Source organism: Neomonachus schauinslandi, chromosome 14, assembly GCF_002201575.2.
Source record: "Neomonachus schauinslandi chromosome 14, ASM220157v2, whole genome shotgun sequence".
NCBI classification, from domain to species: Eukaryota; Metazoa; Chordata; class Mammalia; order Carnivora; family Phocidae; genus Neomonachus; species Neomonachus schauinslandi.
Window position 1 is genome coordinate 75,385,583 of NC_058416.1, and position 22,090 is coordinate 75,407,672.

Sequence of the window (22,090 nt, forward strand, 5' to 3'; positions counted from 1 at the left end):
TGAGTCACACCCTAAAATGCGTCTCCATGGTAATGGGACAAGTAGTGCTTCTGAGTCAAAAGAGGGGTCATCTGTGTTTAGGGAGAAGGGGGCCATAAAGGATGCGTTCCTTCATCTTCACCTGGAAAGAGGGTTTACCCTTTGGGGACAGGAAGGGAGGCAGTTGGGACGGAGGAAGCAGCCCGACCAAAGGTGAGGTGGTGAGCAGTGGGAGTCACATCCCGTCTCACTGAGGGCAGGAACGGGGGCGTCCTACCACAACGAGTGGTCGTCCCCCGGACCTTCGCCACGAGCAAAGCACTGCGCTCGGCCTTCTGTGCAAGTTCTTCACATTCTCCACCCTGGGACCCTGGGCACCGGAGTAGAACCAGTCCATTCTGCGGATGAAGATGTGGAGGTTCAGAGAGGTGGATTCACTTGCATGAGACCACACAGCTAGAAAGCACCAGAGGTAGGATTCGGCCCTGGGTCCCTGTGACGACAGAGCCCCCTTCAACCACTAGCTTTGCTGCCGCAGAGAATAATCTGTGCAGGACAACCCGTGTGGTGGGGAGTGTTAGTGTGGGAGAGCTGGGGAGGGTTAGAAGTCGTTGGGTGCAAGCAGAGACCGAGGGGGCTGTGGGAGAGGGGTCCCCAAGGGGGGGTAGGGGAGCCTAAATTTGAAGGCAAAGAGAGCCGGTTGGGGGGGTGGTGCATGACAGTGACGCTTTGTCCTCTTGGTACATGGCCTGCTCTGGGCACCTGTACCAAACATCAGGCTCCATGACCTTCTCCCCAACCTGCTTGTGTCCCACCCAGGGACTCTGTGCCAGGGAGTGAGCGTCACCTGTGTGGGGCAGTGAGGGCCTGTCCTGCAGCCCGGGTGGCCTTGTCACCATGACAGATGATGCCTGTTGGACTCGGCAGTTTGCGGGTGTCCCAGCCAGGAGCCAGCCCAGGTAGCCAGATTGCCAGGGAGTTCGGGCTTGCCTCTATTCATCCGAAAATAGACACACAGACTGCGCCAGGTGCTGGAGGCACAGCCGGGAAGAATTGGGGACACCTCCCTGCCCTACAGTGCTCACTGTGAGGCTGGCGGAAGAGGTAGAACTAATCCAAGAGAGATGCCTGAGCACATACTGTGCTCACGCCCCCTAGAGCCACACTGTTAGGATGCCCACTTCACAGCTAGGCAAACTGAGATTTGGGGACAGCAAGATGCTTGTCCAAGGCCCTAGAGTCTGTCAGTGGCAGAGCCAAGATCCAAACCCTGGTTTGCCATGCACTCTAAAGCCCTGACCAAAGTTGGAGCAGGCAGAAGAGGAGTGGGAGAGCCTTCTGGACGATGCGATCAAGATCGAGCAAAGGCCCAGCAGCTGTTCTGTCCCTTTCTGCATCTGGTGCTCATCCCTGTCCCATCTCCCCTTGAGGGGACTGCTGGAAATAGAATTGCACCCACTTTGCAGGTAAGGCCCTATAACATATTTAAGGACTTGCTGAGGACCCCAGGGCTCTCGTCTCCCCGAGTCCTGGCAAAACTGGGAGAGGTGACAATCTCCAGAACAGCACCATTCCCAGCTACAGAGGTAAAAGGCTGAGTTGGATTGGGAGTGTACCTGAGTGTAACAGCTCTGCTGTTAGCCTGCCTCTACCTCCCCCACCAAAGCTCCCCAGGCAGAGGCAGGCTGCAGGAGTTTCGGGACCCTCCCGCACCACTTCCTTAGCTCCTCACTCCTATCCCAACAAGCGGAACCCCTCTCCTCACCAGGTGAGCCAGAGACCCAGGGAGGACAAGGTCAATGCCCAGAGCGCCTCCTTCATGCATCTGGGACCGTGATCCATTTGGGACGGTGGTGTCTTCTCTAAGAAGGCCTTGCCCCTCAGCCCTCAAACCATGTTAATAATGACTGTGAACTTGCCACTGCTTCCACAGCAATGGCCAGAATTCCTCGGTCTTCCTTCTGGGCTGGATGTAGCACTGGCCCCTGGTGGACAAGCTGGGTGGCTTGTCCCGGCAGGTTCACACTGTGAAGCCATCGGGAGCGGTTTCCATCAGCTGGGGTTCTGCCTTATGGAGACCGAGAAGGGATTTATTGGCAGGTTTTGAGGATGAGAGAACCAGAGCTGAGCCAGGGCCGTTCAGAGTCTTAGCATACGGTGGCAGAGCCTCTTTGGGACTCGGCAGGAAGGGCTCGGCCCCAGCCAGGAACCCATCCTCGTTCCGATCATGCCAATCTTCAGGGAAAGTGCAGGGAAAGAGAAAAGACTGAGCAAGGCACTGATGTCGTTCTTGCATTTATCCATTCAGTAAATGTCGGGCACCTGCTGTGTGCCAAGCACTAACTAAGCACTAGGGTATGGTCGACTTTGGGAGAGCCAGACACTAACAGGAAACCCGTAAGATCATTTCTGATGTGTTGAAAACAAAACAGAGACACACCCCCCCCATGGAGATTGTATCCCATTGGGAAAAGTAAATCCCCCAAAGGGGATTGAGGCATGGCTATGAAGAGAAGAGGGACTGGATGAGGGAGTCCCCAAACATAGCAAATATCCACAAGAGGGTTCCTGCCATTTTTAAGACTTCAAAAGCCTGCTTGGTGCCCAGGGTGGTGGCAAGGATTTGGGTTCTGGAAGTAGATTAGACTTCATATCTGGTCCCGGCCACTTCCTTACGTGACCTGGGGCAAGTCACCTAACCTTTGCAAGCCTGCAAAATGAGGTTGATAATTCTTCCCACGTAGGGTTGCTGTCAGGTCCCATGAGGTCAGACATGCCCCACGCCTGGCACATAATGAGCACTCAATTTACTTCCCAGACCAAATACTCAATCACGTCCTGGGTGTGGGGTGTGGGGACATGCACATGCAAGGTGGGTCGCTGAGCCAGGTCCTTGAGGTTGGGGGCTATTCCTGTTGACCCTCCAGCATATTCCATTACAGCTTTATTCTTTTAAGTTAGATTGTTGAGTTTAGATTTTTTCTTCCTTTTTAGATTTTTTTTTCCAGTATTCTCTACACCCAATGTGGGTTGTGAACTCACAACCCCAAGATCAAGAGTCACGTGCTCTACTGACGGAGCTAGCTGGGCGCCCCACCATTACAGCTTTAATATCATTCCTGCCTTCCTTCTTCTAGATAAGATTTACTAGGGTACGTAACTACAGAACTGCCCTTTCTTCCTTGAACCACCCCTCAAAACTCCCAGCACACGCTGAAGAAATCCTCCTCCTGAAACACCCCACATTTCCCCAGGGTGTGTGTGCTTTCGTGTTGCAACAAGACCATCTGACGTTGTTCAACTACAGGCGCGCTCTTCGGGGTCTTCAGTGGGAGGGCATTGCAAACCATAAACTCAAAAATGTCCCCCTAAACAAACTGCCTCCCCTGAATGCAGCACCGTAGGGAGGGGAGCTGGATCTGGTGCCGAGCACAGCAGGAAGCAACCCCACAGGGAACCGAGAGAAGAAACAGCCAAAGGGATGTGGCTTCCAGGACACCTGCCTGCTGACAGGAGGGGGTGGGGGAGGGATGATTGTGGCAGAGGCTGGGGGTCAGCTGGGAGATGGGAGGTGTCACACTATTTCTCACTGGTCTTAATCTTAACTTTGTGTGCTCTAATGTGAAATGTAATTACAGATTCTGAATTACGGTGGCAAGCTCATCAGGGCTGACTCATCAATTAGTCAGATTTATACGCATGTGGTTCTCGGAGATCTATGACCCTGATGTGTTACCTCGAAGCTCTGAGAAATCTGTCCTGCCCGTTCGCTGTCTTGGGGAACCGTGGGGTCGAGAGAGCCATTTTGAGGGCCGGCTGGGAGGGACAGTGTGACCACTATCAGGAAGCCTGGAGACCATACATGCCTCTGAAGTCCCCAGTCTTTGAAATCTGTGAGGGCATTGGCCTAGGAATCCAGAGATGTCAAATACACATCGGAAACCATGCGAGGCTTCACTAATGGATTACCAGCACCTTCTGCTGCATGGGGACCCAGCCTTGAGCTCCTTCTTAACATAGCCTTCCAGGCAGCCCCTACCAATCACCGTGCATTGGCACTTCTTTCCCACCCCTGGGATCAGCCCATCCACTATCTCCGCAGAATCATCATCGGGAAAGGAAGCTGGGTTTTGACGCAGAAGCCCCGGGTTGAGTGCTGGTTTTGCCACTTGCTCACTGTGGCACATTGGACTCATCACGCTACCCGCTGGGGTGCCACTTTGTCCAGGTGAAGGTAGGGTGGTAATCCATGGTGAAAATCCACATAAGGTAATCAATGGGAATGTCCTTTGTCTGTCTCAAACCCCATACAGGTTAAAGATGCAGCAACCAACAGAAGAGAAAGAAGGATGAAAAGCGGGCGCGATTACCCTCCAGGGGCAATCCTCAGTGGGGCTGTGATCAGCTTTCTTCCCTCCCCTGTTGCCCTACAACAGAAGCTAAGCATCCACGTTCAGACCGCATGGGAGCTGCGCTCCAGGCAGCCAGCCGGCTCCAACAGAATGACCAGGCGCATATTCTCCAAGGCTTCTAGACTTTGGACAGGCCCCGTGGCTTTGGCTACCAGAGGGCAGCCTCCTCTGACTCCAAACATCCCAAGAGAGGTAGATGATTTATGACAGGCATGGCAAGCAATTGTCAGCTTCTTAGGTTTATTACACAAGTGAGCCTCTGTCAAATCCAACCCAAATACATTGTTAAAGAAAAGGTTGGAAAACCCAGACAGACAAAAATGAAAGTTAAAACCACCCATAATCCCATGATTTGGAGGCATTATTAACACATGGAACAGATCCTTGCATATTTTTTTCCTGTGGTGTATATCCACACACCTATTTCTTTTTCAGGAATCAGGTCATTCTATATTATACCACTGGATAACTGGGGTTTGGTTTGATTTGGTTTTTTCTACTTAAAAGATGGATGCCTTTCCATAGTAATAAATAGATAGACACCATCCATTTCAGTAGTTTTATGTTTCTTAGAGCCCCTTATTGTTCAATATTTTCCTTATTTGACAATTAGCTCCCTATTGTTGGACAGAGCATCCAGTTTTTCACTGTAATGAGCAGCTCTGCCCTGAAAAAAAATCCTGCTGGCTTCACCGACGTATCTTTCCTTTGGAGAAATTCTCGGACACAGAATCGCTGGGCCATAAGGACGCACATTTCCAGGACTTTCATATATGTTGCCAAATTGCCCTCCTGCAAGGTTGTCCCTAGCTCCGATCCCCCCAGCAGCAGAGAGTCCACGTTTCTCTCTCCCCGCTGAAGCCTGCAGGTGGAGAGCCACAGGCTCAGAACTCTCTCCAGCTGCCGGGTCCTGTGGTCGGACCCCTGAGGGTCCTCAGAATCAAGTTCTTTCTCTCCCACTCGGCAACCCAAAGTTGGCCCAAGAGAGTCCGTGGCAGGGTCCTGGTGCCACCTGGCACGGCCACCCGCAGGCCCCGACCCCCTTCCTTTCCACCTACGCGCCCCGATGCCTTTTCTCAAGGCGGGCTGCCCACACCTTGTGACGGCACAGTGAGCTTTTGAGCTATCATCAACCTTATTTTCCTCTACAGCTCCTACGGAGTTAACAGATGTACGCACGTCTGAGGCAGTCATGCGGCAAGAGACTTTGGGGCCAATCCTTCCCGTTTTGACAGTGTGTAATCGAGGTGAAGCCATAAATTTTATAAACAAGAATAAACGACCCTTAGCAACATATGTCTGTTCGACCCTTCCAAGGTGATGGTAAATAAAGGCACCTGCTTGCTGGGGGAGGGACGTGGGCGCTACGGATGGCCAGCGGTGAGGGCCGAAGGCTCTTGCCTTGGGAGCATCTGGTGGCGGACAGGTCACCCCGCCACCCCCAGGTCCTGAGTCAGCTGGACGGCTTTCTGCCGTTTATTCAATCGTCCCTCCAGCCTGCCTTTGCCCTTATGCGCCCCCGCCCCCCGCACCGAACTGGTACCTGCTTCTCATTCTGAGAGAGGTAGCTTGTAGCAGGGGCGGTAGGGTCCCCTCCCTCGGGGTTTACAATACCCTCTCCTCCACCCCCACTTCACTGTCAGTGGCGGCGGCGGCACCAGTGTCCCAAGTCGCTGCCCCCCAGGAATCTGAAAATGGGGGTTCTTGTCCCAGCCCCGCTGCTGCCCGCAGGGAGACCTCAGGCAGCTTGAGCCACTGTGGAGACGTAAGAGCGTGCTAGAGGTAGACAGGTCCAAGTTCAAGTCTGAGTTTGGCCACCGGCCGAAGTGCTCTCTCCCTGTGCCTCAGTTTCTGTGTCTGCATCTGAAACAAAGCTACTGATATCTACCCGAGGGGGCCATGGCAGGGGGGCGGAGTATGGGCTAAATGCACACGCAAGGTGCTCTCTTATTGCTCAATTCAGTATTCCTCGTATTGCTCAAGAAGAGCTCAGTAAATGTCAGCTGTTTATTAGGATATCATTATAACCATCACATCACCCCAGCAGTTCCTGTGTGATTCTGAGCAAGTGACCTCACCTCTCCGGGCCTCATTGTCCTTACCTGTGAAATGGGGAGAATACGTGCACAGACCTCAGTGGGTTCTGAGAAGTAAGACACACCAAGGTACACGTGAGCATGTAGCTGAGTGTTGAGTAAGTGATTAGTTGTGGAGTTGAAGGGCATAGAGCCCTGCTTTCAAGCCTAGCTCCACCTCCTAGAGCCATGTGACCTCCAAGCTGGGCTGGTTTTTCACCTGTAATTTGGAGATGACAGTGATGTTAATAGTACCACCTTCATGGGCTTTTGGAAGAATTAAACAATTGCATGTAAGGTGCTTAGCAAGATGCCTGGACACAATCTCTACTCAATTTGTGGTCATTATTAATATTTATTTCTATATTCTCTCTTGGCCTTAGTTTTCCCATCTGTAAAATGGGAGCAGTGATCTCTGCGCTCCCTTCCGGCTCTCATTGCTCTGCCACTGAGTACTTGGGCAGCATGGTGTCCCTGGAGCCAGGGCCCCTGGTCTGACTGGGACCAGCCCCCCTGGAGGCCACCTGTGTCCCCCAGCCTCAGCAAGTCCAAACCAACTGGGGGTGCTGCTTAGTGGTCTTCTGAGCTTCACCCAGGCCTGAGCTACTTGAAAGTGCTTTGAAAAGGAGAAGACACAACTCAACAATAGCTACATTTTTTTTTTCTTGAGCAGCTCCCTTGTGCCAAGCCCGTGGGTTTATTCCCCGAACCCTTGGAAGCTGAATCACAAGCCCCAGTCATAAAAGATAAAGACTGAGGCTCAGCGAGGTCAAACAATTTACTCAGGGTGGTTCAGCCAGGAAGCGGCAGGGCTAGAACTTGAATTCAAGTCATAACAACAACAACAACTATAAAAACAGTTAACTTGGGGGGCCTGGGTGGCTCAGTCAGTTGAGCGTCCGACTCTTGATTCAGGCTCAGGTCGATATCTCAGGGTCGTGAGATGGAGCCCATACTGGGCTCCGCCCTCAGCGTGGAGTCTGGTTGAGGATTCTCTCTCCCTCTCCCTCTGCCCCTCCCACTCATGCTCTCTCTCTCTCTCATAAGTAAATCTTAAAAAAAAAAAACCAAAACAGTTAACTTGCCAGGGGCCATGCTAAGTCCTTTAAAAAAAAAAAAAAGATATTTTAGAAAAAGAGAGCATGGAGGGGCAGGGGCAGAGGGAGAGAGAGAATCTCAAGCAGTCTCCACGCTGAGCACATAGCCTGACGTGGGGCTCCATCTCACGACCCTGAGATCTTGACCTGAGCCAAAACCAAGAGCTGGACGCTTAACCGACTGAGCCCCCCAGGCGCACCTAAGTCCTTTTAAGTACTGCCTTATGTTGACCTCTCTTAATGGCCTCTATCTATGGGGTATATATTATCGTCCTTCCTGTTTCACAGATGAAGAAGCGAGTCTGAGAAAGATGGAGTGACCCACCCAGAATCATGAAGCTAGGAAGTTTCAGAGCTGGTCTTGAAACCGAGTCTGCCTGGGCTGATGCCCAGCTGTGTCGGGCTGTTGTTCACTGCCCTCCATGGTTGGGAGCGTCAGACGCCATCCAGCAGCCTCCCCGGCCAGGCCAGAATGCTGCTTCTCAGGCTGCAAGGCTGGAGCTCTGCGGGACTGCACAGGTTATTTTAAAGTGGGGATTCTTGGGGCATCTGGGTGGCTCAGCTGTTAAGTGTCTGCCTTCGGCTTGGGTCATGATCCTGGGGTCCTGGGATAGAGCCCCGCATCGGGCTCCCTGCTCAGTGGGGAGTCTGCTTCTCCCTCTCCCTCTGCTTGTGCTCTCTCTGTCAAATGAATGAAAATCTTAAAAAAAAAAAATAAAGTGGGGATTCTTACTTGGGGCTTCCGTGGACTTCCTCTAATTGTACGCATCCTGTGAACATGTGTGTGTGCGCGCATCTGTCTCGGGAGAGTATGCATGTAGCCTCCATCAGAAGCGTCTCAAGTGTCTGATTCTGTGGAGTACGAGAGAACACGAGGGACATCCCCACGGCCTCAGGTGTCCCCAACCTGGCTGTCCCCTGCCTCTGCTCGGGCTCAAGCATGGCCTTCCACGAGGGACTCCCAGAGAAGGAGACTGCACGCCCACTTGGGCTGCAAAGGTGAGTGATCTCAGTAAGCAAGACCGGGCCAGCCTGGGTCCAGGATTGCCAGGGAGACTGCCGAGCCCCGGCGAAGGCAGGCAGGGATGAGCCACAAATCCTTCCAGGTACTGATTTATGTAGCATTCATGCGGAATTTATTATACAAGGGATTTTATTCAATTAAACTTGAAGTGTGTCTGGATTCTTAAAGGTTCAGTAGTGATAACTGGGACAGAGCGATCATAAAACTGGATGGGCTGTCAGGGGAAGGTGTCGGGGAGGAGGCAAGGGTGACATTGCAGCTGACGGGGGATTCGGAACCGGGACGTTTGTCATTGGGATGTGTTACAAGTTTGGGCTGAGAAAATTACTCGGTGAGAAATGCACATTAACAATAGCCAGGAGATAGCAGTTAAGGGAAACCAGGTTGAGAAATGAGACAGCAGAATCTATTAGCGTCTGACATTGTTCTCGGTGGCCCAGGTCGTGATTAAAACGGCTGTCAAGGGGCGGTGGGGGCGGGGGAGTCGCAAGGCCCCCTCCTGGGCCCACACCTTGGTGCTGACTCCCTGAGACAGGGAAGGGGCTTCCCCCGAGCCTCGGTTTTCTCCCCTGCAGAGAGTGGCTGTTTCGGGGTTGCTGTGAGGTTTGAACGAGAATGATGTCCGTGGTGCCCCAGGATCGGGGCCTGGCACGTGGTTTAAACCCCTCCCCGGTGCTGGCTGGCGTGATGATTATGTGCGGCTCTCTCCGCTGCACTATCCAACCACCAGCTGCTCTCTGCAGGGGCACTAAATGTGTCCCCGAGGGCCTGGCAGGGCTGGGGGGAGGCAGGCGAGCCCGCGTAGGGGAGCGCCCAAACCCCCAGGAATCAAGGTAAATACAACTTTCACGTGCTATTTTAAAGGATCAAAACTATGCAAAAGACCTATGATCAATGAGGAATCACAAGTTTTTTAATTTTTATTTTTAGGTAATCTCTCTGCCCAACGGGGCTCAAACTTCCGACCCCGCGATCAAGAGTCGCACGCTCCTCCGACTGGGCCAGCCAGGCGCCCGGAGGTATGGGAATTTTAAGTAAAACCTGCCCCACCCTAGTGTGCAAGGGGGCTGTCCCTTGTGAGCATTGACAGCAGTGTGCAAACAGACCAGGCACCGCGGGCTTTGTACTTCGTGTGTTTTGACAGCGGAGCGTTGCGTTAACGTTTCCCGCTAGGTTCCAGACACGGGAGGCTGTTCCGGCGAGTGCACGCGTGCACGCAGGGGTACGCAGGTCTCCTTTTGCTTCGGGCTCCACTGTGGCTCTGTGAGGCCCTGCGGACGGGCCAGCTCCTAACCAGTCCATCGTCCGGGCCCGCAAAGCAGGCCTGCTGCTTTCCCCAGGCTGGCCACACAGGTGGCCCCTGCACCCCGGCCCGTGCGGGGGTGGGGAGGGGGGGTGGGGGGGTGGGATGTCTGCCCGCCCTTGGGAGGCGGCAGCTGAGGCGGGGCCTGGCGACCCGGAGAGAACAGAGCGAAGGTCAGGCCCGCACCGGCCGCTCCCAGCAGGGGCAGGGGGGGCCGGGATTTGGCAAGAGGCCAACTGCTTTGTTCCGAAGCCTCACTTGATGCTGTCTTTACTCAAAGCGCTCCTCTCGTCCTTTGGAGGGTGTCTGACCACGGCTAGGAGCAAGGGGCTGTCGTTTCGCTATCTACGTCCTGCTCCTTGCAGGAAGATCCGGAGTGAGTGGACCGGGTCCCTGCGAGCTCCCGGGGCGAGTGCCTCCCTGGCCCGGCCTGAGTGCTGAGCCCCTCGGTCGTGCTGGGGCCGTGCTCCGCTCTGCTCACTGGCCCCGGGCGCCTGCCGAGGCCCAGACCTGGCGCTAACCACTGGGAGGGCCTTCGCCTTCCCCCGCACGCCAGCACCCCGGCCCACCGGGAACCGAGGGAGCGACCCAGCAGGATGCCATGCACCTATTTCTTCGGCAAAACTCGCCGGCACAGCGGTGACAGTGAGAGCCCAAGTCTGCACGTGACCGATGGTTGTCGCCGTCGCGGAGCCGCTGGCTAGGACAGCCAGGGTGAGCAGGCTCCCTGAGCCGAGCTGGGGCCTGGCGCTGAGCAGGGCCTCGGTGACCGAGTGAGTGCCGCACGGAGTCCGCCAGGCATCTGGGCCCTGACAGGTCGTGAGAGCCTGCCCTTCCTGAGTCATTTCCTGCAATTAGTGGCATGCAGTCTCCACATTCTCGGGCCGCCTCCCTGCCCTGCATAAATATCCCCTTCCCAAGGACACAGCTGGCCCTGGCAGGGTCGTTTGGGGGGGGGGAGGGGTGACAAGAGATGTAAAACACAGCCGTGGCATGGATCTCAGAGGCCGAGACCAGCAGAGAAAGAAGTCCTCCTCTGAGCCATGCTGTGCTCTGCCCAGGGTCTCCGCACCTCGCCCCTCAGCCCCCTGCCCCCCCACCGAGGGAGGAAGGCTCCCCGCCGGGAGTGGGGGGGGTCTCTGGGCTGCACTCCTGCCATGCACACCTCGTGTGTCTGCAGCTGTCCTTCCCCTTTATAAACGTGACACTTACAGCCCCTGTGGCATGGCTAAATCACAGTTCCACTTCCAGGGGCCTCTGGTACGGCTCCAAATGCTTACGCCCCCTGAGCCCGCAGTGGAAGGGCTCTCAACACACGCACGCACGCGTGCACACAGCTCGAGCTTTTCCCACTTTTATTGTTTTTCTACGTGGCTCTTCCTTGCACAGCAATCACTTTACCTTATTTTCTGCAATACCAAGTTCATTTGTTCCCACTTCCTCCACGACCCCGGAGAGCCTAGGGGAGCGGCAGGAGTCTCGCCCAGCGCCCCTGGCTGAGATCTTCAGCAATCAGGACAGGAAGGACAAACTCTTCACCTTCGAGGGGTCTGCCAATCTCCCCCTTTGCATTATTTCCACGTGCCTCAGGCTCGCTCCGACGGGTCATTTTTCTTGTATATTTTTTCCTGATTCCCCTCCTTCATGGCCGTGTATCTGGCTAACGTGAAGAGATAGTCGCTGAGTCTGGAGGGGCAGAGAGAAGTCAACGGGATGATTTGAAATAAGAGATCAATGCTAACCGGGTCCTTCCCATATTAGCCTTCAAGGAGGAAATATAAATCACATGCCCTAGGGGCACTGGGCGGGACAGTGGGTGCTCAGCCAACTTGGGCTTGATGGATGGCCCTCCAGGCCATTTTCTGTGACTCCGCGCCAGGGCTCGGGCAGTTCCTGCTGCATGAGGCCGCTATCTCCACCTGGCCTCACAGGGCTGATGGCTTTGGGCCCCTCCTGGGCTGCTTTCTGCACCTTCCAGTGGCCGGGATTCAGACACCCAAAACTGAAACACCCAGCCTGCCCTTAGGGTGGCTGCAGTGAGTTCAGGAAGCCGCCCACCTCTCAACTGTCCCCCACTTTTCCTTGTTTTCATGCTGAGCACTGACCACCACCCTCCTCCACCTCTCCCGGCCCCAATCCTACTCTCTGAGGCCAGCCCCATGCCAGGTCCTGCTGGAACCTTCCCTGACCCACGCCCCCACTGGGATCGAGCCTCCCTCCTCCTAATGCCTGGTTGTCTCTCTGGGGACAGGGGTTGGGGGCAGCGGAAGACATTCTGCTCTGGGCGTCCCCCATTCCTGGGGGGTGATGACATCCTTGTATCTCATCTGCTCAGTGCCGCCTTCCTCGTTAAGGGAACAAACTGGCCCAGCCCACACAACACTACGGGACTCTAATGTTCCCCAAAGGTCACTGCTATGAGAATGAATGGAACCTTCCTCACTCCCTTCGGGCCCACCCACCTCCCAGGAAGAATGGAACTGGTCAGGTCCCATCCCAGTGGGAAGAGTGACCACAGCGAGGGGCCAGACCCAGGCTGTGAAGTCACTTTCTGGACACCCAGGACAGCTCCCAGGGGCCCCTGGGTTCTCAGCCTGCCCCCAGGCCCTGACCTTGCCCACACTGGGACTGCATGAGCCAAGGCTGCAACAGAATCCAGTGGAGCCTCCCTGGGGCCAGCCCAGCTCACTGGGTCCTGCTCGGGGGCCCTGGGCTCCAATGGCCCTGAGCTGGCTTGGCCCGGCTATCTCTTCTCAGTTCACATAGCCCCGGGGCCTTGCAGGAACGGGCTGAAAGATCCCTGCCTGAGCTCCCTGGTCCCTCAAACCTGAAACGGGCCCCTTGGTACACACTGTCCCTTTGTTTTTATGTTTTGTGCCACCAGTTTTTATAACAGCCTCTCCCAGTGAGACCTTCACCTCCCCAGGGACAGGGACGGTGCAGCGTCCCTGCACTGGCTCAGCACTGGGCACGCCACAGACCCTCCATGCGTGTGAAAGGAGTGAAGGAGTGTGCGGGGCCCCTGGCCTTATTGTTACAATCGGCCTAGTTTTTCAGAGGCCTGGGACTCCCCGAATTCCATCTGAGTACCTGTTCAAGAACTTGGCCACGTTAGCGTCCGTCTCACCCATCTGGACAAGAGGCACCACACTGGAAGGAGAGGAAACCGCATCACGTACATTCCGGGGGCCCCATGGCTGTGTCCCACACCAGCACCTCCAGAGTCCGAAGCAGCTCCTTGCCGGTCTGGCTGCAGACGTTCCAGACAGTGGACTGCTGTCTGCCCTCGCTGGGCCCCTCCTGCGCGTCCCCTCTGCCACAGAACCCTTGGGGTTGCTCCCCCCAAACCGAGGCTCTGGGTTTGTGGCCCCTGCCCAAGGGGCTTTTTCATCCCACAGGCACGTCTCCACCTCCCTGTCCGGTACCAAGGACCCGTCCTCCGCTCGACTAAGCCCCGTCGTTGGGCCTTTGGGTTTCTCCAATTTTTGCTATTATGAGCATTGCCGAGGTGGATGGTTTTGTACGAGTGACCAATTTGTTGAGGCCACAGTTCTGTTACCCAGGATCTCTCTGGCAAACCACTTCATGAGCTTTTGAAAGCTTTATGATGTGGGGCTGTGGACAGAGCTCAGGGTTGGACTCTGCTCGGGACCAGCTGGCTGCCCGCCCTGGCCAGGATGTCACCTCTCAGAGCTCCAATTTCCTGGCTCCCGTATGTTGGGGGCTGCCACCTCCTCTCTGCCAAGGTTATCATGAGGCATCAATGGAAGAAGGAATAGGAAGTGCCCAGCGCAGCCCTGCCAACTGTATCCAAGTGGTGCTTTACTTCCACTTCTCTGTAAAGCCGCTGGCAGCTGGTCTCTGAGTGCAGATGGAGGCTTTGCAGTGAGCTCTTTTAAAGTTTCTCTGAAAAGGCTATCGGAGCTTTTGGGGGCCCCTCCCCTCCCTGACTCCATGTCGGACGTGTCGGCACCGCGGCTGGCTGGTCTGTAGAGAGCCTCCCCCCTGGGCCCCCCACAGCCATGGGGGCTCCTCTGGGCCCTTCTCTACCCAGCAGCCAGCAGGGTCCCTTCGTGCCACCCCATCCATGGCTTCCCATGGCTCTCAGGACAGAGGCAGACCCCTCTGCGCCTACGAGGCTCTGCCCGGCCTCTGGCCTCATCGTGCCCCACACCCTCTCGCTCTGGATCCAGACACTCGGCCTCCTCGGTGTCCGTCCCGTGCAGGGCCACCTCTGCCCCTGCTGTCCCCTCACCCTGCACACTGTCCCACCCCGCCCCCCAAGCCTTCAACTCCTGGCTCCCACAGCGTGACCCTCCCTGTGCCCACAGCACGTGCCCCACAGCCCCTGCCCACGGTGTGGGGTCCTCCCCTCACCTCGGCCCAGCTCTGACCGCCCCGCTTACATCGACCCCCAGGGACGCGGAGCCAGGGCATAGGGGAGGAGAGAGCGTCACCGAATAGCCTTTTGACTTTAATGCCTCGTGAGTAGTGGAATTATCAATAACCAGCTAAACCCACCAGGGCCTCCTCCTGGCCTCCTACCCTGTTCACCCATAAGCTCTTGTTTCTCTAGAAGCTCTGCTCTTGATGTGGTGACCTCATCTGTCATTCGTGGGCTCCCGGGTCACTGTCAGCCCTCGGCAACACAGGGCTCTGAGGACAGAGACCTGGTCTGGCTGGTGACCGCCTGGTAGTGAAGGTGGCAGGTGGAGGTCTGTCGATGGCGGGCCAGCCGCATGGAGCCGACCCCCCTGGGCCTACCTGCTGCTCTGACCGGCCCCCCACCCTCTCCCTCGGCCCCCTTACCGTCTCTCTGCTCGGCGGCACACGGCCCGACAGACGTGCAGCGCGGAGCTGCCCTTGCCTCCGGACTGGAGGGAGAGAGTGGGTGTTGGCTGGAGCGGGGGGAGCGGGGGGAGCGGGGCGGCGTCGGGGAGGGGGGCAGGCGTGCCCACGGCAGACAGATGGGCCAACAGGTACATAGGGCCCCGCACCCCAATGGGCAGTGTTCTGCTTCCAGGGGCCCTGCAGGGGCGCACCTGCTGGGCACCCCCCTCCAAAGGCAAAGTGGGCAGGGCTGGGGGAGAGACTGGTGAGGATCTGGAGGGGACTTGGGAAGCTGGGGGACAGCTTCTGTCAGTGACAAAAATTAAAAGAGGGGACTTAGTCAATGCTTGTGTGTTTCTGTGAATACGCCTGGCCGGCAGCCCCCCCCAGATGAGACCCCTCAGTACCCACCGGCAGAATAAAGGCTGTGAGCGGGGGCAGCTGGCTGGAATACTTGTCGATCCACTGCTCCAGCTCCAGGATGGGCCCTGCCTCGAACGCGGCATGTCCTGAGGGGGGGGGAAGCAGGAGGACACGGCCGTGAGACCCACGGCCCGCCAGACCAAGGAAACCACCCCTGTGTCCCTTCTGCCCAGGGGCTCTGCAAACCCCTCCCACGGACTCAGGAGGTCCTTCCTTCTTGGGGTCTAGGGGCCAGGCTGCCGGGGGAACCCAGGTGACACCCAGGACGGAGCCCCACCCCCTTGGGCCCTCCAAGCACAGAGAGATTACTTAAGTGAGCCTCCCTGGCTGAGGAGCGTGGTGTCGCCAGGGCAGAGCCAACATCCTGCAGCGAGCACTGGATCTGGGGAAGCGACAGAAGGCGAGAATGAAGATCCACTCGTGGCCCGCCAAGCGGAGATGACGGGACTCCTTGCGCAGAGGGGCTACCGGATGCCAGCAAGGCGCGCAGGGTCTGGCCTGACGGGGACTATCCGATCCTTCGGCTAGCCGGCCCTCCGAGGCTAACGCATTAACAAAGTCGGCTGAACCTTCCGCACATCTGCCTTGGACGCCAGCTCTGCTGAGAGGGGCCCTGGGTCCCTCGGGGATATCTGGGTCAGCCCGACGAGGAGCGACAAGCGCCCAGTGATGGCCCAGTGATGGTCTTCTCACCCGGTCTTCATCTCCCTGGGGCCTGGGCCCCATGACGTTTTTCCTTTTCTCTAAACTGACAGCTTTGGTTTTCTGACCTAGAACAGCTCGGCCAAGACCCCAAACGTGACAGTGCTTTCTAAATCATGAAGGACAAGTATCTGTGAGAACGGGGTCAGCCCTGCATGACAAACGCCCCACCGGGCCTGGGCCAATGACGCCTGCAAACACAGCCTCGGACACTGCGCGTAGCCAGAGGGGGGCCGTGGGGCAGGTGGGGGTCTGCGGCCTCGGTGAAGAGGGCCACTGTGACAGCACGCCAGGAGCAGGACACAGGGGAGCCCACCCAGCAGCGGCCCGGAACCCTCCGTGGGCTGCCACTTGGGTGAGTTCCTCGAGCGCCTGGTGTCTCTGGGGCTTCCGGTGGGAGGCGGAGCAATAGCACCCCGGGGCTGGCCCCCTGCAGCGTCTGCCCCCAGGACTGGAGGGAGCCGGCACCGGCCTGGGAATCGGACCCCAGCTCCGCTGATTCCCAGCCGGGGAGCCTTGGGCAAGCGGCCCTTTCAGGGTCTTGGTTTGGCCCCATGCCACGTGGGCACGGACCTCCAGGCACAGGCTTCTGTGAAGACAGCAGGGCCCGGGCGGCCCGGTGTTCTCCCAGATGCCCAGCGAGCAGGGCCCTGGTGGGGCTCCCGGGTGAGAAAGTCACGGTCCGCACCCTCGGGGGGCCCAGGCCAGTGGGGAGAGACAGAAGGATCAGACCATCTGACACTCTTTGTGGTGCCCGCGGGAAGCCAGGGGGCCAGCCCAGGCCCCGGAGCAGGTGACGTCGAAGCTGTGACCCACAGGACAGGAGCCTCAAGCACAGGTCGGCTCATCACATCACTGGCGCCCCCTCCCCAGCCTTTTCCCTCCGCAAACTCCACTCAGAGATGAGCACAAGATCTAGAAATGACCAGTCCTCCACCGTGAGGCTGCAAGCCATCCTCCAGTGCACAGAAGGTGCCTCGTTCACAGAATGTTCTGGCAGTTGAGGCCTCCCATCCTTCTGCAGCCCCCTCACTGCCCTCTGTCTGCTCCCAGGAGCCTAAGTGGGCTCCAGCCTGGCCTGGAGGACTGAAGCGGGCAGGGCTGACCGTGCAGGGAGCAGCTTCCAGTCTCAGGTCACCCTGTAGACTGTAACCTTGTCCTGTGCATTCTAGGGGACGTGCCTGTCTCCACTGTTGAAGTCCCATCTGTGGGTCAGAGCCTCCAGGCTTCCTAAGGAGCAGAACACGAATACTAATGACCACAAAGTCCGCTGGCTGAGGGCTTACCGAAGCGGGCCTTCCTGGCTTTCTCCACCCTGGGGCTGCTGACGTTCGGGCCCGAGGCATTCTCTCGTGTGGGGCTGTCCTGTGCACGGTAGGACGCTGGCCTTTGCCACCCAGATGCCGGTAGCGCCCCGCCTCCATGTGTAACAACCAAAAATAACACCAGACATTGCCGAGCGTCCCCTGGGAGGGGCCGGAATCGCCCTGGGTCAAGTCCACTGCACTTTACACTCCCCCCGCCCCCCCGGGTGCTGTCTCACCCCTTGCCTGGGAGGGAGGATGATATGTGTCCCCATTTGGCAGGTGGAGAAACTGAGGCTCCCAGAGAAAGAGTGACTAGCCCCAGGTGGCACAGAGAGGAAGAGATGGTCAGATGGCAAATGCAGTGACAACCACCCGGCCACACGGACACATATCCAGTGTGGGGCCCAACGCTGCTACTCACTTTCCGAAGCTCTTCAGCAAATGGGTGGCCTTTTTCTGCAATGAATTCCAAAGCAAACCTATGAGGAAAAAGAAAAGAATCTGCCTCTAACATGACGTGCCTGGGCCCTGCCCTTACATGAGGCAGCAGGTCCGCCGGGTGCAGGTCCTTTAGCTAATGCAGCTCTAACACACACAGTCTTATTTTTCTTGGGGACGAGAAGAATGTCAGACCCTTTCATTTGGTTATCGGGTGTGTGTTGCTCAAAATGCCTTTTCTTATACTCATTACTGATCCAGTCGACACTTCTTTTTTCAATGCCTGGTCTGGCCCGGTCCAGGCAGTTCAGCGTGAGCGCTAGGGACACAGGCTGTGTTCAGCAGGACAGGGAGGTGGGAATCGGGTATCACGTGACTGAATGTGACGTTGCAGACTGAGGTTAGTGCTCTGGAGGAAAGGGCCGGGGTCCCGAGAACCTTGGCCTTGGCTGGGGTTCAGGGAGGGCTTCCTGGAGGAAGTGGTGCTGGAGGTGGGACTTTGAAGGCTGAGTAGGAGTTCCCTGGGAAGGCAGGTGGGACGAGGAAAGCCAAGCACCCCAGGTGCAGGTCAGGACCCCGGCTCCTGCCTCCCTCCAAACTCTGCTCCCTCTCTCTGCACCAGGCAGGGTCCTGGCAGGGAAGAGTCAGCGGCGCATTCACAGGGTTCCTAGAGGAAAGTCTGGTGAGGGGACGATGAACAGAGTGTGGGAAGAGTTCTGGAAACTGACAATGGATGGCAAAGATTAGCAAAAGCAGGGGCCTGAACAGGTGGGGCGGTCAAGGGAGGGTCAAAGGCACTACCACCCCAGGAGAGCTGGAACCTTGGGGGGGCCACTGCCCGAAGCCATGCAGCTGGCTGGGCAAGAGTCACTGGGGAGCAGGGGCAGAAATGCTCCCACACCTGTCTCCACCAATGTTCCGTCTCCTGCTGGTGCCTCCCATCGGCTGGACCCACCCAGAAGCCAGAGGACAAGGGGACTGGGGTGGGGAGGGTGAAAGCGTCACCACGTGATGTAGGCTACCTCCTGGGCAGACCAGAGAAGACAAGGGTGGAGAACGGCCTCAAAAGGGCCAATGAAGAACCACCAGTGCACCTTCATAGTTCATCTCACAGTCAGAACTAAACAGACAAACGTGTCATTTGTCATCTAGTGTGGGACAACTCTGCAGGCCGGACACCATCTGCCCTGGGCACAGCAGTATCCCCCTGCCTGGCACAAAGTATGTGCTCAGGAATATCGGCACCGAGGATGTCCCCATGACGCAGGCCAGGTGTCAGCCCCTCCTCGGAGCTTGCTCCATCAGGCCCCCACCGCCTGTAGATGCCCCTCTAGTGTCTGTCTGCTCCCCGGCCCCCTCGGACTGCGGGCTCCACGGAGCATGTGGGCTGGGTCACCCTGCTGAGCCGCGCCTGGCACATGGAGGTGCTTGGTCACAATCTGACAAAGAATCCACAACTGAGATGCCCCCCGTCTCCTGCCCACACGGACTGGGGGCTCACAGCTTACTGATTTGCTCATCCTAAACAGCCAATGCCCACCTCACCTTCCTTCCCCTCTGCCCATTTCATCCTGTGCCTCACCTCCCACCTTCACACACAGACCAAAGCGTCTGCCTTCTCTACTCTGCTGGCAGACCCTCTGACCCTCTGCACCTGCCATTATCTGGCCCGAGTATCTCACCTAGACAGGCCTGTCACTGAGAAGCGTACTCGCCTGGAGGGTGGGGGAGTCAGGGATGGAGGGGCCGGCAGCTTCACATGCATGGGACGGATGCCAGGAAGGGGCAGGCAGGGCAGGAACGGAAAGGAGCCTGCAGCCCGGGAGCCTTGTGGAACTGACCCCCAGCCCCTGCACTGCCAGGCCAAGGCGGGTTCCTCGAGTGTTGGCAGCCCGGGGGACCAGCCAGCACTCTCGAGAGCTACACGTAAACTACACTGACTGATGCCAATTCAAACTCAACCTCAAGGCTAATCCCGTTTGCCTTACCCAATGGCTGAACTTAATTCATCCGTAGTTCCCACGGCTTCAAACACTTGGTCATCTTTAGGTCTCCTTTCTCCAGTGAAGGTGCTAGAAAACCCTGTGAAAAAATGTTTAGCCACTCAAGTTAAGATTTTTTTTTTTTATTTTCCTGATACGCTCTTTTTAAAAAACTTTCCACCTGAAGTAGAACATATACACAGAAAAATGCTCAAATCGTAAGTGTACAAGCTGGGGGCGCCTGGGGGGCTCAGTCGGTTAAGCGTCTGACTTCAGCTCAGGTCATGATCCCAGGGTCCTGGGATCGAGCCCCGCGTCAGGCTCCCCGCTCAGCGTGGAGTCTGCTTGAAATTCTCTCTCTCCCTCTGCCCCTCCCCCCACTCGGGCTCTTTCTCTCTCTCAAATAAATAAAATCTTAAAAAAAAATTAAGTGTACATGTTGATGAATTGCCACCACCTCAATATACCTGTGATCACCCAGATCAATAACTAGAATCTGATCCGCATCCCTGAAGCCCCCATGTACCCCCTTTCAGTTGCTACTTCTAAGGGTAACCATGACCCTCACTTCTTTCCTGATAATGCTTTTATTTTAAGCCTCAAAATCATGGACTCACCATCCTGCTAAAGAAATAAGACATGGAGATACATACTATGTATACATTATAATTATATTTCATATAAAATCGAAGTTCTCTGTATCTCTGCCTAGGTCACAATTTGCCACCATTCTCCCCTAACCACGGAGAAAGAGCAAATCTGCTCCCCACAGCCGGGAGCTGGCCTGGCGCTCACAGGTGGGCTGTGATGTTCTCCTGCTGGAACTCGAACGAATTCACAGAACACCATCTGATGGCCCCATTTGGACTGTGACACATCAAGACCAAAACAAGAGCCTCCATAATCACGTCTGAGCCCAGAACACTGTCCAAACTGTAACAATGACCAAACACCCCCATTTTCTGGCCAAGGCGAGGGACTGCTGCTCCTTTATCAATTATAGATTCAGCCTCTCTTTGTCTCTCCCACCTTCCAGCTAAAAATGATTTAAGAAACCCCACTAGAGAATTAGGCCTGCTTCTTGACAGCATCCAATCCACAGCAAAAGCCCCACTTCCTGGAACTCTCCCCCAATCAGCTAACATAAGCCCAGTCCTATAATGAGTCCTTTCCAGCATCTTCTTACTGAGCCCACTGTATGCCACGTAAGGAGCTAATGACCCCAACTGACTTGACTACATTGTCCTTAGAGGTCTCTGCTGGAGGGTATCAACACTACCTTCTGTTTGTTGTCCCTAGGCACATTTTGTTTCCTTTTTTTTTTTTATTGTCGTAACATATACATAACATAAAATTTACTATTTTAACCATTTCTAAAAGTACAGTTCAGTGGCATTAAAAACATACTATACATCCTATGCATGTTGTTTACGCTTTTACTGAATAAGTATAGACCCCCCCAAAATACACATACACTAGTGATCTGCACAGTTTTAAACTTTAGAAAATGTGTCACACTGACATATTCTTCCACATCTCACTTTTTTTCTGTACGTTATATTCTGGTATTGTTAATTTTTTTTAAAGATTTTATTTACTTATTTATTAGAGAGAAAGAGAGAGAGAGTGCGCACAAGCAGGGGGAGCAGCAGAGGAAGAGGGAGAAGCAAACTCCCTGCTCAGCAGGGAGCCCAATATGGGGCTCAATCCCAGGACCCCGAGATCATGATCTGAGCCGAAGGCAGACACTTAACCGACTGAGCCACCCAGGCATCCCATTCTGGTATTGTTTAAATAATCAAAGTAATCTATGCTCATTACAAAAAATTATAGGATAGAATAAAAGTATGTACCATAAACAATGAAAACCCTTCTGTTCATTCCTCTCTCGCAAAACTCAATCCTCAATCCCTCTCCCAGGTAATATTCCAAGATGTAAGCTTTCAGAATAGTCTATGCCTATCTGAACACATACATACCTACACACATACACACACTTTTATCCAAGTGGATTTCAATTATTTGGATTGTTCTGCAACTGGCTTTTATCACTTAATATATTTTAGGCATTATCTTAGGCATCTGGGGCGCCCCGGTGGCTCAGGTGGTTAAGTGTCTGGCTCAGGTCATGATCCCAGAGTCACGCAATCGAGCCCAGCACTGGGCTCTGTGTTCAGAGCGGAGTCTGCTTGAGATTCTCTCTCCTTCTCCCTCTGCCCCTCCCCCCACTCGTGCATGCGTTCTCTCTCTCTCAAATAAATAAATCTTTAAAATATATATATTTTAAGGGCGCCTGGGTGGCTCAATTGTTAAAGCGTCTGCCTTCGGCTCGGGTCATGATCCCAGGGTCCTGGGATCGAGCCCCGCATCGGGCTCCCTGCTCTGCGGGAAGCCTGCTTCTCCCTCTCCCACTCCCCCTGCTTGTGTTCCCTCTCTCGCTGTGTCTCTGTCAAATAAATAAACAAAATCTTAAAAAAAAAAAAAAATCTATCAATTCAGATCAGCTGCACTAAAAAAA

General features: G+C 55.6%; 1 protein-coding gene across 1 annotated transcript in view; it reads right to left on the minus strand.

Moving 5' to 3' along the window:
• Positions 1 to 11,241: 11,241 nt before the first annotated feature.
• The window catches only part of MMAB (metabolism of cobalamin associated B), a 17,869-nt gene continuing 7,020 nt past the window's right edge, over positions 11,242 to 22,090 (minus strand). Inside the window, exons 3-9 of the mRNA XM_021703501.1 lie at positions 19,579 to 19,672; positions 17,574 to 17,631; positions 15,453 to 15,525; positions 15,132 to 15,229; positions 14,700 to 14,764; positions 12,981 to 13,040; positions 11,242 to 11,576 (exon numbers count right to left, since the gene is read on the minus strand). Coding sequence (XP_021559176.1) covers positions 11,477 to 11,576; positions 12,981 to 13,040; positions 14,700 to 14,764; positions 15,132 to 15,229; positions 15,453 to 15,525; positions 17,574 to 17,631; positions 19,579 to 19,672 — 548 coding nt within the window. The 3' untranslated portion in view covers positions 11,242 to 11,476. The remainder of the gene's footprint in view (positions 11,577 to 12,980; positions 13,041 to 14,699; positions 14,765 to 15,131; positions 15,230 to 15,452; positions 15,526 to 17,573; positions 17,632 to 19,578; positions 19,673 to 22,090) is intronic.